This window comes from Candida margitis (assembly GCF_024628925.1).
Source record: "Candida margitis strain CBS 14175 chromosome Unknown scaffold1, whole genome shotgun sequence".
NCBI classification, from domain to species: domain Eukaryota; kingdom Fungi; phylum Ascomycota; class Pichiomycetes; order Serinales; family Debaryomycetaceae; genus Lodderomyces; species Lodderomyces margitis.
In genome coordinates, this window is record NW_026261901.1 from 78,527 (window position 1) to 91,202 (window position 12,676).

Below are 12,676 nucleotides of genomic sequence, written 5' to 3' on the forward strand. Positions count from 1 at the left end.
ATGGAAAGAAGTATCTATAAAGCTCCTAGTTTTTCTTTCTCTTGTTCTTCTTGTTCTTTGACTTGTTCTTAGACTTGTTTGACGAATTATTATCAGAAGGCTTCTTCTTCTCAGATTCAGGATTAATGGTTTGGTTATTTATCGACTCCTTCTTATTGTTCTCCTCATTTACCAGTACATCTTTTGCAGTTTCTTTTTCATCCTTCTCTGTAGACTGGCTATCTGTTGCAGGTTTAACCTCACTTTCAGATACAGACTCTTGTTCCGGTGCATTCTTTTCCACATTATGATTTTCCCTTGAAGGCTCAGTTTTCTGTATGGACCCTTCCTCCTTTGTAGACTTCTCCTCCTTTGGTTCTTCTAATTCAGTCAGCGCAGTCTTACTAACTTGCTCCAGGCCAGATTTAAGTGCATTAGAATTATCTGCGCCTATTATCTCCCCAACAGAATCGTGAATCTCAGTCATTGCATTCACACTTGCATCCTCATTCTCGATGGATCCATTGGCTACAACTGAATTGGCTGAAACTGAATATTCAACGTTATTCAAATCTACTGTCTCTTTGTCATCTTCTTCCTTACCCTTCGAATCTGAATTTGGATTGCCAGACTGCATGACCGAGTCTACTTGTTGTAAACTTTCTTTAGAAGTGGCATCATTAACCATATCAATTTCCTTGTTTTCTGAATTGGTCTTTTCAGTTGCAGGCTCCTCAACAGTACTGGTGAATTCACCATGAGCAGGTTCTTTCACATCTTTATCGTTTATTTGTACAGTCTCATTAATGGCAGCATTGGAATCTGGTTTATCAGGAAGCTTTTCAAACTCATCTGCTTTTTTGTCACTCACCCTCTCACTAACACTTGAGTTTGGCTCGAGATTATTGTTCTCTTCATCCACTTGAACAGTGCCCTTTATAAGATTGGCGTCATCAACCTCATTACTCTCTCCAACTTTAGCCCCAGTAGTTGAGTTTGAATTTACTTCCTCCTTTGAGTCTTCTACGCCGTTATCCACCACCTCTGGAGTCCCATCCTTCTCCTCTTGGTCATCCACAAACTCGGCATCAAAGAGAACATTTGAGCCATCTGGAGACTTGCCTTTACTATCAACCTCTTTTGAAACAGTCTCATCTACCCCTTTATCTTCTCCTTTGATACTACTACTACTGCTAGAATGTGTAGGCTCAATAGTAGTTTCCAGTTTCGGAGCTGGGCTCCTCTCAAACGAGCTTCTAGCAGAAGTAACAAGTCGTTCAAATGTGGTTTTCAGCTTAGCAGCTGGCTCTTCTCGTTTAGACTCAACACTTGCATTGTTTCGCATCACCTCGTCCATCTTCGTGTCTTCTTCCGTAGGCATCAGATTGACATTTTCCCAAATCACTTGCCCTGAGTTCTTATAGCCCGATATATCGCTTAATTTCACCCTGAAATAATCAACATCTCGAAGCACATTGTGCTTCTCATTAAAGTCCCTAAATGGTGGAATCCTTGTACAATAAGTTTCGACAAAAAGACGTTTATAATTGTCAAAAATTCGCAGAAGGATTATTGAATATTTCGCCTCTGGTAAATATCTCATCAAAACCTTAGCCACAGTCAACGTATCCCTCACAAGACTTTCCATATAGCTATGACACTGTTGTGGATGCTTGACTGGGTCAGTCCAGTTTATCTCTGGCAATTTGTTACAGCTCAGAACTGTCCTCTCTTCCATAATAGTAATGACCTTGGCAAACAATTCAGTTTCATGGCTTTTATAATCAGCAATCATTTTCTTGAACGTCAATTGCTCATTTTGCTCAGGAGCTTCCTTAAATCCACCTTGTAAAACACTTAGTAAGGCTATGTTGAATTCAATGAATCGGGTACAAAGTGCTAAATGCTTTGTTGTAATGTGCTTTAGTCCTGCAGTCCTTGTAGCACCAGCTCCCAACACAGCTTGCGACACTCTCGAGTTCAAGTCTCTGAAATAAATCAATAGGTTACTTTCAATTGAGACAGCGTGACTGGGGAATGCTTTAGATGCAGCCATATACTCCTTGACATGGCCCAGCACCACGACGGCTAAATTAGGAACCATGAATTCGTCTCCATAAATATCCAATTTGGTGGCTGAGGATTCAGTTCTATTGTTACCTTCGACCAAGATTCCACTATCGTAAAAATCCATATTGGCTAACCACTCGGATCCAGAAAAGCCTTTGCCTCCATTTGACTGAATAAATTCGGTATATCCTGCAATTTCATTCAACGCCATTTGTGCTGGTTGCAAAATCTTAGGGTCGTCCAAAACTTTCCAGGTTTCACTCATACAACTCTTGGCAGCCAGTCTGCTGAGGTTATTGTGTAGCCTATGTATATAATAGACCAATTTGTTAGGAAACCATTCCTTCAACACATTTCCAGCTCCTGTAAACTCAAATGCCGGATTTATCATTTCACATTCATTCAAGTAAGCTGACGTTATCGAATATAGACGAAGATAAAGTGAAAGTGGTAAATCAGTTATTTGCTCTTGACGTACATTCATTACTTTCATCAACCGAATTTGTGTCAATTCAATCGCTTTGTGAATTGCTTTCGTGATGTCCAACGACATGATATTGACATCGGATGTAGGAGGGATTGCCGTGAGCGCAACGTCAAGTAAAAGCTTTTGATGAACTGATAACCGTCGCAAACATTCTGACAATTGTGCAAATGTTTCTGCAAGCATACTTTCAAACTCCTTAGGCGTAAGGATCTTGATGTTGGCACTGAGCGGGTTGGTTTTGTTTTCGGTTTGATTAGGGCCAGGCGAGCTCTCGGTTGATGTTTGAGAAAAGTCTTCTGCCTTTTGGGTAGGGAGATTCTGTTTGATAATGTTTTTAATCTCACCTATGAATTGGTTTTGATAAGCCGTGTATGCATTGACTAATTGACCTGCTTTTGCCAAATACCCCACATACTCTCTCAAATTTTGTTTAAGACTCTCGTCTAGGTCAAGATACGACGTGTTGATTGGATTGGATGCATATTTTCTCGAGCTGTCCATCTTCGAATACATTCGGTTTAGCGTGTCTCTCGATGGCACTCTTTGGTAATGCGACTTTAGGTCATTCAAAAGAAGCTCAACAAAGTCATCGGTAAACTTCTTTGAGCAGTCAGTTTTAAGCGTTTGTAGATCATTTCGTAAATGGATTAACGCTGGTACATTGCTCAAATTTGATACATTTATATGTGGGTATATTCGCCTTACTTCTGGATCTTCCACATTTTCAGATGTCACTCCTGCAATTAAAGCTTCTGTTGCAACAATCTCATTCAAGCACTTGAAATAATTATTTTCCCGGAATGATATATTGGCTAGCTGGAATATTGTGGTGATGTACTGAAGTTGAATGGTTGCCCTCTCTAGCGACTCCACATTTTGCTTTCGGAGCATCAGCTCTAGGATCTTCAACCCTTTCTTTGCTTGGTTTTTCTCAAGAGAATCAAACTTCAGCATCAACTTTTTAAAATCTTGCACGCAATCTTCCGATTTCGTCTGAATCTTTTCAATATCACCAATTGCATCAAAAAATGAGTCCGATGACTTCTCAATTTCTGATATCAAGTTTAATTCAACAATGTCTAAGTAGTTTGAAAATTTCTCCTGCAATCCAGTGTCATTAATAATATGGTCTTCTTCCAACTTGAGATTTGTATTTTCCAAAACTTTTTTAAATGTCCTTGGATCATCAAGTTTAAAATCGGGATCAAGAAACACCTCGGGAACATTCGATAGCAGACTTGTCAGATCGATGTGTTCAACAGAAGAAAAGGCGGAAACGGTACTATTGTTTGAGTTGGAAAGCTTGCGTAAGGATTCCTCTGTCAATGCCTTGTAGCTTTCTTCAAACTTTTTGTATTCATCAACAATGTCATCAACAAAACGATGCTCGAGTTGGCGGTTTGAAACTTTCTTCTTCAATCTCTCTAGCTGTATTTGAGGAATATCCTGTGACGTTGGTGTATGTATATTGGACACAACAGTCGTGCCACCGTTTAATTTCACCGACGTCCTTGGTGCCCGATTTTTTCTAGTTCTTGCATGGTCAGATCCCACTGTCAATTCATATATTGAATTTGGACCCAATGGTGAATATACCGCTGCTTTATCATCGGCTGTAAAGAAAGTCCCCGACAGCACAACACTTTCATTATCTATGCTCCTTCTATATGACGTTAAAGAGCCAGTTCTTCTATGTGAGTGGGATGCGCGTTGGTTTGTGCTGTTTGAAACAGGTGGATCAACTGAACTAAAGGAGTGCTCTGAAGACTCCCTCGGAAGGTCATCATTCAAGTTAATGACACTTTCATCTAATGAAGATACATTAATATTATTCGATGATTCATCTGCCATGTGTCAATGATTTTATGCAAAACTCGTTTATGTATTATGTCAATGGAAAGATTTGGCGTAGCTTATGTTCGTGCTGTTGTTCGTTGTTTGTTTTATTTTTATTTTTTTTTTCGCATTGATTCTGGTTGTCAATTGAAATTTTTCGACGCAGATTAGAGGAGTTCACTCCGAGAGGGGAATAGTTAGAAACAATCAGCATTTGGTGCAGTACATGGTGTCATCGAAGGTGTGGCCCCAGAAGCACTAGATAGAAGGGAGCGGCGCTTTATGAAGTTGATTTGAGCCACAATGGTTAGCCAGAATAGCAAAGAAACACAATATTTCAAACGTAGAACTTCTCAGTTAATAGACTAATCAGAATACTCGTAGCCCTGCATCTTAGCTTACAAGAGTTGTTAGCCAAACCACCAACTACCTCCATTGGCCAAAATATACTGGCGTTCTTGAACTTTCCATAATTTTGCAATGTCGTAGTTTTCAATGTCTCAAAATTCATCCAACTTGCGTCAAACAGCGTTTTTCATTACTAATAAGTGACATCACGTAATACACAGTTTTACAAAAATTCCCACCACTTCTCTTTCAAATCACACTGGCAAACAACAACAACAACAACAACAATAACCATGTCTTCATCGGAACAGAAACCCAAACCATGCTGTGTATGCCTCGACGAGAGAAAAGAAAGAGACAAATGTGTATTATTCCATGGAGTTGATAGTGAAGACTGCAAATCAATTCTTGACAAGTACACTTCCTGTATGAAGGGTTATGGATTTACACCAAACCCAGTCAAAAATTGAATGAAGCCAGGAACAGAGCTTACTAGAATCAAATTTTGGACAAAGCTTAGCTTAAGAATTAGAGCTTTCCCTTGTATATAAATAAATTTTTACAAAGAACATTGTATATAAACCAATACACACTATATTTACTTACTCACAGAGTCGATCCGTAATGCTTATAATTCCCGTTCCTTCTATGGTGATCATTACCCAGATTATGCTCTTCCCGCTGCTCTCGCTCCTCCCGTTCAACATTCAACACCTCGTCTATTTCCCGTTGTCTAGTACTAGCAGTCTCCTCATCAAAATTGGGATATTTAAATCGAAGCAATTTATTACTCTCAAACCAAACTTGGTTCCGAATAAAGTTATCAATAAGTATCAATTGTAAACAATTCATTATAATGGGAATGACAAACATGACAAGGAAAATCTCAACCTCATCAGGGTACTCATCCAACCAACGAAGTAAAATATGCGATGTGATCCAAAGCAACTCACGTTCAAATATCTCCACCAATCCGTATAAGATTAACTTGGTAATCATTAAACTTGCAAAGTAAATCGCCAACTGTTTACTAAACGCTTTCCAACTTGGATGATTAACATCTCCATATTCACCACTGTCAATTTGAGTTATATGGAAGATCCGCTTGCAAATATAATTAACTCCCCTAAACACCAAGTAGAGGATATATACTCCAATAGTACAGTCAAACACGATATTCAAAAAATACCAATCACACGGGTCATCCACTTCTGAATCACCACCATCGCCGTCTCCTGCCTTGTCACTTCTCTTTTTATACATCATCATCAATCCAGGTGCCGTCTTGAGTACAGATAAAATGACATTAAACACATGCACACCCAAAGCCCCAATCAATTGTTTACTCACGTCAAAACTCCATACTGGCCACGTTCGTCGTATGGGATACTCGTAAAATCTCTTGATTATTAGACTCGAAAGACATATAAAGCCAAGGAATGCCTGGGTTAGGAGTGAAAATGTGCCTATAAGTTCGCATTTGCCATCATCACCATCTTGTGGTGGTGGCGGCGGCGTTAGTCTGTGGCTGGAAAGTGGCGAAATTAGAAACGACATATATGCTCGAGGAATACTGTAAGAAATGATACAAATGGGGAGCTTGGTGGTCTATTACCTCGTGGTTTGGAGAAAATGTACCTTTCGAGGCAGGAGTAGCAAAAATAAAAGGCAACTTTCTTCTTAAATCATTGTCGTAAAAAAAATGAAAGAAGTGACATTTTCTCGGTGTTAATGTCATGCGCACCGTTTAGTGGTATAATGCTGCCCCACGTTCTTTCTTCGCAATCACATTCAATATAGCTACAACGAAAGGCGTAGGCAAGGGAAGTGGAATTTTACAAAAAAATATTTTCGTTTATTTCAATCTATGTTTACACCATTTAAGTCTATGGATCATTTTCCATTAACTCAGGAGTTCATAATCTAAAACCAACTCGAGTGTTGTAACGCATTATTATTTAACGCCCCCGAGGTTTGACCAGTAGGTGCAAATTGGCTCTGGTACTTAATCTGAATCAATTAAAGACATTGTTGTAGCTTTGTTTTTTTTTTCTGTTTGTAGTTTTTTTTGTTTTGATGTCTTTAATTTTTACTCTCCGTTAATGGATTGTGTCCGTGGAAAATCAGTTCGGCCAAAGCTTGACTGGATCTTCGAGTTCCTATGCTTAATCCTTCTTCTTCTTCTTCTTCAGAATCACTCTCAGAATCACTCAATTGGAACGGCATATGTTTTGCCTGAGAATGGGGTTGGTTATGGAATGGGGAAGTTGTCGTAGGTAGTGCTGAAGGAGATGCAGGTGTCGCATGTGCTGCAGGTGCTGCAGGTCCAGATAATGGTGACGTAGGTGAACTATGTGACGTTGGCGACACTCCACCACTTTGCCTACTATTGTCGCTATGTTCATTCTGTCCGCCATATTCATTGTGCTCTGTTGTACCTACTGTCATGTCATTATTATTCTCATCAATCAAATCGTAATTCACATTTGATCCCATATCTAAATTTTCGGGTACGTCAATCACATCAGGGGTTTGATATCCTTGAAATTGGTATGGATCACTAGGGTACACCGTGTTGTAATCATAATAATAATCATACCCTCTGCTTATGTCGTTACCCACATTATGAGACAAACTTGAAGTGTACGGATATTCCTCATCACTTGAATCTTCGTCTGACCCGTAGTTTAATGTTGTTGGAGGTAAAAGCTTTATGGATCTGCAGCGTTTAAGACTTGGCAAAGATTGCATACCAGTTTGGTCGCGCCCCTTTATTGATGGCGAGGAGCCTTGGCTGGGGACCATTTTTAATGATGGATTTGAATTAGATCTAACTTTCAAAAAGAATCCTCCTTCATCGTCGTCGTCGTTGTCGTCGTCATCAGAGTCATCGTCGTTTTCGCCATTTTCCAAGTCCCCCTCATACAAATGACTTCGAATCAAATTATTGTTTACTTGATCATCATAGTCATCATAGACATCATCTGTATCGTCATAGTCACTGATATCCTCCTCGTCATTGTCGTCTGAAAATGAATCCCAAGCCACACATTGTTGTACTTCATCGTTAAAGTGTATATGCCTTTCCTTGTTGTGGTCATCCTCTCCTCCTGCTGCTGTTGCTCCAGCTCCATCATTATTCAACGCAGATGTCTCGGGTTTGATATCTTGCTGAACTGTGGCCAGGGAAGATGAATTTGAATTGAGCAAATTTTGGAATTTTGCTACGTTTGTATTCTCCGTGGCTTGGTTGTTGGCGTACTGACTGTTTAATTTATTCAGAAGAGCATTGTAGTCAAAGTACTCGTCAGTTCCTTGGTTTTGCTTCTGTAGTTCTTGCTGTTGTTTCAATTGCTGTTCTCTTTTTTTTTGGTGAATACTGGATGCTAATTCCAACTTTAGCAAATTCGTATGACTAATGATTGATTCTTCAATAGTACGTTTCTTTAGTATAGGTTTAGGTGCATTCTTATTTTTTGATTTTTTTGGTATAGATATATCTCCTGCAACGGCGCTCGTGGCTGTGGGCTCATGATTTACATCATCTTCATTCTCGTCGTTTGCATGATTGTCACCGTTGGAAGAAGCTCCTTTGTTCTTTAATATTGGGCCATATAACCAGGTAACATCTGTCTCCTTTGCCCAGTTGACCTCTTCAGGACTGATTGTCTTTAAATTTGATCTTCTCTGTGCCCACGTTCTCCATGATGCATTTTCCAATCTAGCGGCATTTGCTACATCATGCTTATTTGAAACAACATACCTCCATGATTTAGAAATATCTGATACATCCCACTGATGAGACAAGTAATCAACATGACGCGAAGGTTCTGCTGCCACATCGGTGTCGTCATAAGGGAGCAATTCAGGAGATTGTAGGTTCAAAGCCAGGGTTGCTGTAGGAGAAGCGATTGGTGATGGCGAAGATGATACCGACGTTGATTGATTGCTGTTGTGGTTGTGGTTGTTTACATCCAGATTATCGTTCGACGATGTTCTTGTTCTGCCGCCAGTGTTTGTCGGCGATTTTCCTTCTTCCAATGCTTGATCTTTAACTTTTTCTGGTATGAACTCGTCAAGTAAGCCTAAAGATCTGGTTCTCTTCAACTTGAAGGTGGTGTTTTCAAAATGATCGTCATCTTCAGCATCCACATGTTGTGAAGTAGTGGCTCCGCCAGAAAATACTTCATCTGACATTGTTTTCTTTTTTTCTTAGTGGAGTAGAGTCAGTGAATAGATGCAGTGTAATTTGAGTTGCTGAGTATGTTGTAGCAGTAGTAGTAGTGATAGTGGTAGTATTAGTAGTGGATGCTGGATACTATGTATGGGTTTATTGAGTTATTATGATGATGATTATGATGATGTATAAAAGTATGATTGATTGTTATATAAGAAAGTAATTTGTTTTTGAATGGAAGAGAGAAATTGGTGGTTTGCTGTAAATTTTTATTCTTCGTTCTTTCTTTTCTCTCGCACTTTTTTTATTTTTTATTTTTTTTTTTATTTTTTAGTTTTAGTTTTAGTTTTTATTTTTATATTTCTTAAATGGATCACTCCATGAGCTCTACAAAGAAAGATATATACAAACTCTTTTGAAGATATTGGGATGAAGCTTTACCAAAAACAACAGGATTGGTAACAACAGCAGCATATACACAGGAGTGTTAACAATAATCGACTTGCTGAACTTCTAATTCAATGATAGTTTTTTTTCTTTTTTTTTGTATGCCCCCAAAAGTCAAACAATATCACCAAAACGGAATTCCTTTAGTAAACAGCATATTCAGAGAGCAGATAACATATATAAGAATCGCCATGAACTACAATTATGCATTTAGATCTCTAATAAAGTACTATTAAGCAAATACTGGCCTTGTCACTCTAATACTATGGTTGGTTTACGGAGAGAGGAGGGGTAAAATCTCTTTCAAAAAAGAGTGTTTTTTTTTTACTGCGACATTCAAAACGGCTGTCACACTTTGCGTACAATGGTGTTGGTCCACAAGGGCGAGCTGAAAGCCAAATGCTTTGGAGCCAAAGAAACACAAGGGACTCATAAGCTTCAGTCCGAGACTCCCCCACTACGACCCCCCGCTTCCAATTAGATAGCTACCGAGTCACGTACAGCGCTTGGAGGAAAAAACGTCCACAAAAGTAGAAGTAAAAAAAAAGACAACAGACAACCAACAGACAAAAATGAGGTGACATTTTAAAGGCAGTTGAACATTGTACGAAACAAAGCTCACCCTTTTGCTACGAAGATCCTATCATTATGAGTTCAATCTCACATTAGCTTCCTTCGTCCCCCCCCCCCCCCCACTCCGCGTTTATTCAGGCAGTTGGATGTAGAACTTTTAGAATAGTAGCCTTCAGGAAAATCTACGTGCACCCCAAGTGCTCACACCAAGAGCAAAGGGGAGCCGAGTAAAGTGCACATCACAGATTTAGAGCAACTGAGACTACTGTAGGTTCAAAGGTCGCCCAAATCTGTTGATGGTAAACCCATAAACAACAAAGTGCTCTGTTAATTCAGTGCAAATATATCAAATGGGTGTTGTTGAAAACAGTGAGAGAGAAAAAGAAAAAAAAAAAAGAAATCTCGTTTTAATTAATCCGATTTGTGGGGGATGGATGGACAAACTCGGAATTGAGTTTTTACGTTTTTATATTTTGTGTAATATTCTATTGATGTCGTAAAATTCTGAATATAGAAACAATGTATGTATTTATAAAGACCAGCGTGGGTGCAAAGAGAAGGGGAGGGGAGGCATACATTGGCAACAACTTATTGACCTTCACCTGTGATAACAAAAAGCTTTTTCTTTTGTATAGCCGGTTTCCTTTTTCAAAACTGACCTATATAAATTCTATTTCCACTGATAAAACAATAGTCAATTACATGTCTCATTGCATCAACCAAAGGAGCATTTTGATCACCATACAAGTACTTGAAACCTCCCAATTCATCTATTTTCGATTTTCTATCGATGATTGGAAGTCGCGTTAAATCACAAAGAGTCCAAGAATGTCCAGAAGTTGAAGTAATCATATTGTTTGTCATAATAATCAGCAAATCACTAGATCCAATTTCAAATTCTTCAACAAGATTACCGCCCGCCTTAAGTACAGCCTTGTCCAATGCATCGAGCCTGAGACTGAACTGCAGACCTTGTGTAATTAGCGAGAATTTATCCACCTCATTCTCCACGACTTTGTCCTTGTTTATTTGAAATAACAACGTGGCGATATACCTACGTAAGCTTTCCTCTAGGGTAGTTTGCAACTGTTTCACCTGATTGTATAGACTACTAGCCATATCATTGTCCGATGATTTAAAGCTCTCAAGCCCTGTCAAGAGTAACGTTGCTAAGCAATACTTGAATTGAATGTTGGCAACGGTTTCACTTTGTACAAAATTATCAACCAAATCCTGTTCCAAAACACTTTTGATCATTGGTGCAGGTATTTCTTGAGGCTGCAATAGTTCATTGACAAATACTTGAAGTTGCGGTATAAACACATCAATCTTTTCCAGCTGGGACATAGTTAGGTCATCAATCATGGCTGGTATTGTTGAGAAATCCTCAAGATAAAAACACGCAAGTTTAGCTATTGATGTATTGACTACCGGCTCTTTAATCGTTCCCATAAACGACTCTAAATGTATAAATGTCAAGTTAACGCTTAATTCGGAAGGAATTCGAAAATGGAGAGCATTTTTGGGTAGGACTTTGTACACCACCGCTAGTATTTTATCAGTAATGGGTTGAACTCCATGTAGAATAATACTTCCTTCTGCGGTTGCATCTTCTGAAGCCATTTGAAATCCGTTCAATGTCTTATCTGTAAACAATAACCACGACAAGTCGTTGGATATCTTTGATATTCTGTTACTATCAAATGAGAGTGTAATGATGGTTGAGTCTTCATAAGCGAGAATAATAGTTAGCAGTTCACCTCTTCCCGTGACAACTGATGTACAAGTGTACCATGTATCTGTGTTGTACTCATGTATGTTGCCATTTTCAAAGATGACAACTTTTGACATAAACACAGCAATGATACAACTTCTTGACCTGTATTGCACGATTTCAACTTTTTGGAAATGCCCTCGCCGGGGTGGATAAATCTCCCGAACCTTATCTTCAACCAACAATAGCGAGTTGTCTTTCCCAATAACCAAAAACGTATCCTTTTCCCAGCGAAGTTTGGCAATGTCTCTCTCAACATCAATTTGTTTTACCACATTCATATGACAATCGAATATCGTGATGCGATTAGCCATATCAACAACTACCAATTGATTGTCGTGAAATGTAAAGTACCTAATCTTTAAATGCTTAAACTCGGGAGCGCTGACATACCATTTCCCTTGGTAGTATGGAATCAGATAAAGTTTTACCAACGTCTCAAACACATTAATTTTGACTTTATAATTATAAGTCTGATTATGATTCTCTCGGACCAAAACTAAAAGCTCTCCTGTATTAAACAATATTCCCAAACTTGAGTCTCTTGTATTTTGGTTAATCAGAGTCCATTGGTGTTCAACAATGATCGGATCTTGCGCAGTTATATTAAAAAACTCGTCACCATCCTTAAACACAACATCTTTAAATTGACCCACAGGTAAGTTGCTAACTGCCTCCGGATACAATATAGTCCCAGTCGAGAAGATCTCTTTACTGTTTAATACTGTGCGATGTCGATTCTTGATAATAGCATTGTGATAAGATGGGAACCTTGGTTCAACTATAGTTAACTCATTGTACAGGTTCAATGTTAGCTGAAGATTATCCGATAGCTGAATTGGGTCATGACGAGCCAATGCTAGATCGACTCGGTTCAATTTTATGTCTGCAATGGAGGACATTTAAAATGTTGTTGTGGGTTGGAAATTGTGCAACACTATTTTTTTGCCCTTTTTTTGCTTTCTTTTTATCTGACGCGTATGCA

The 12,676-nt window shown here is 38.9% G+C and overlaps 4 protein-coding genes across 4 annotated transcripts; all 4 read right to left on the reverse strand. All coding sequences in view use genetic code 12, as the record gives it.

Moving 5' to 3' along the window:
• Positions 1–25: 25 nt before the first annotated feature.
• CANMA_004670 (uncharacterized protein) lies at positions 26–4,387 on the reverse strand (the record flags this gene model as incomplete). The annotated part of the gene is made up of 1 exon (XM_051816970.1): positions 26–4,387. The coding sequence occupies one exon, from the start codon at positions 4,385–4,387 to the stop codon at positions 26–28; it is 4,362 nt and encodes a 1,453-aa protein (XP_051669437.1).
• A 939-nt stretch (positions 4,388–5,326) lies between these two features.
• Positions 5,327–6,277, reverse strand: CANMA_004671 (uncharacterized protein; the record flags this gene model as incomplete). The annotated part of the gene is made up of 1 exon (XM_051816971.1): positions 5,327–6,277. One exon carries the CDS (start codon positions 6,275–6,277, stop codon positions 5,327–5,329), a length of 951 nt encoding a protein of 316 aa, XP_051669438.1.
• A 525-nt stretch (positions 6,278–6,802) lies between these two features.
• REG1 (protein phosphatase regulator) lies at positions 6,803–8,917 on the reverse strand (the record flags this gene model as incomplete). The annotated part of the gene is made up of 1 exon (XM_051816972.1): positions 6,803–8,917. One exon carries the CDS (start codon positions 8,915–8,917, stop codon positions 6,803–6,805), a length of 2,115 nt encoding a protein of 704 aa, XP_051669439.1.
• Positions 8,918–10,565: 1,648 nt separating this feature from the next.
• Positions 10,566–12,593, reverse strand: CANMA_004673 (uncharacterized protein; the record flags this gene model as incomplete). The annotated part of the gene is made up of 1 exon (XM_051816974.1): positions 10,566–12,593. One exon carries the CDS (start codon positions 12,591–12,593, stop codon positions 10,566–10,568), a length of 2,028 nt encoding a protein of 675 aa, XP_051669440.1.
• Positions 12,594–12,676: the final 83 nt, after the last annotated feature.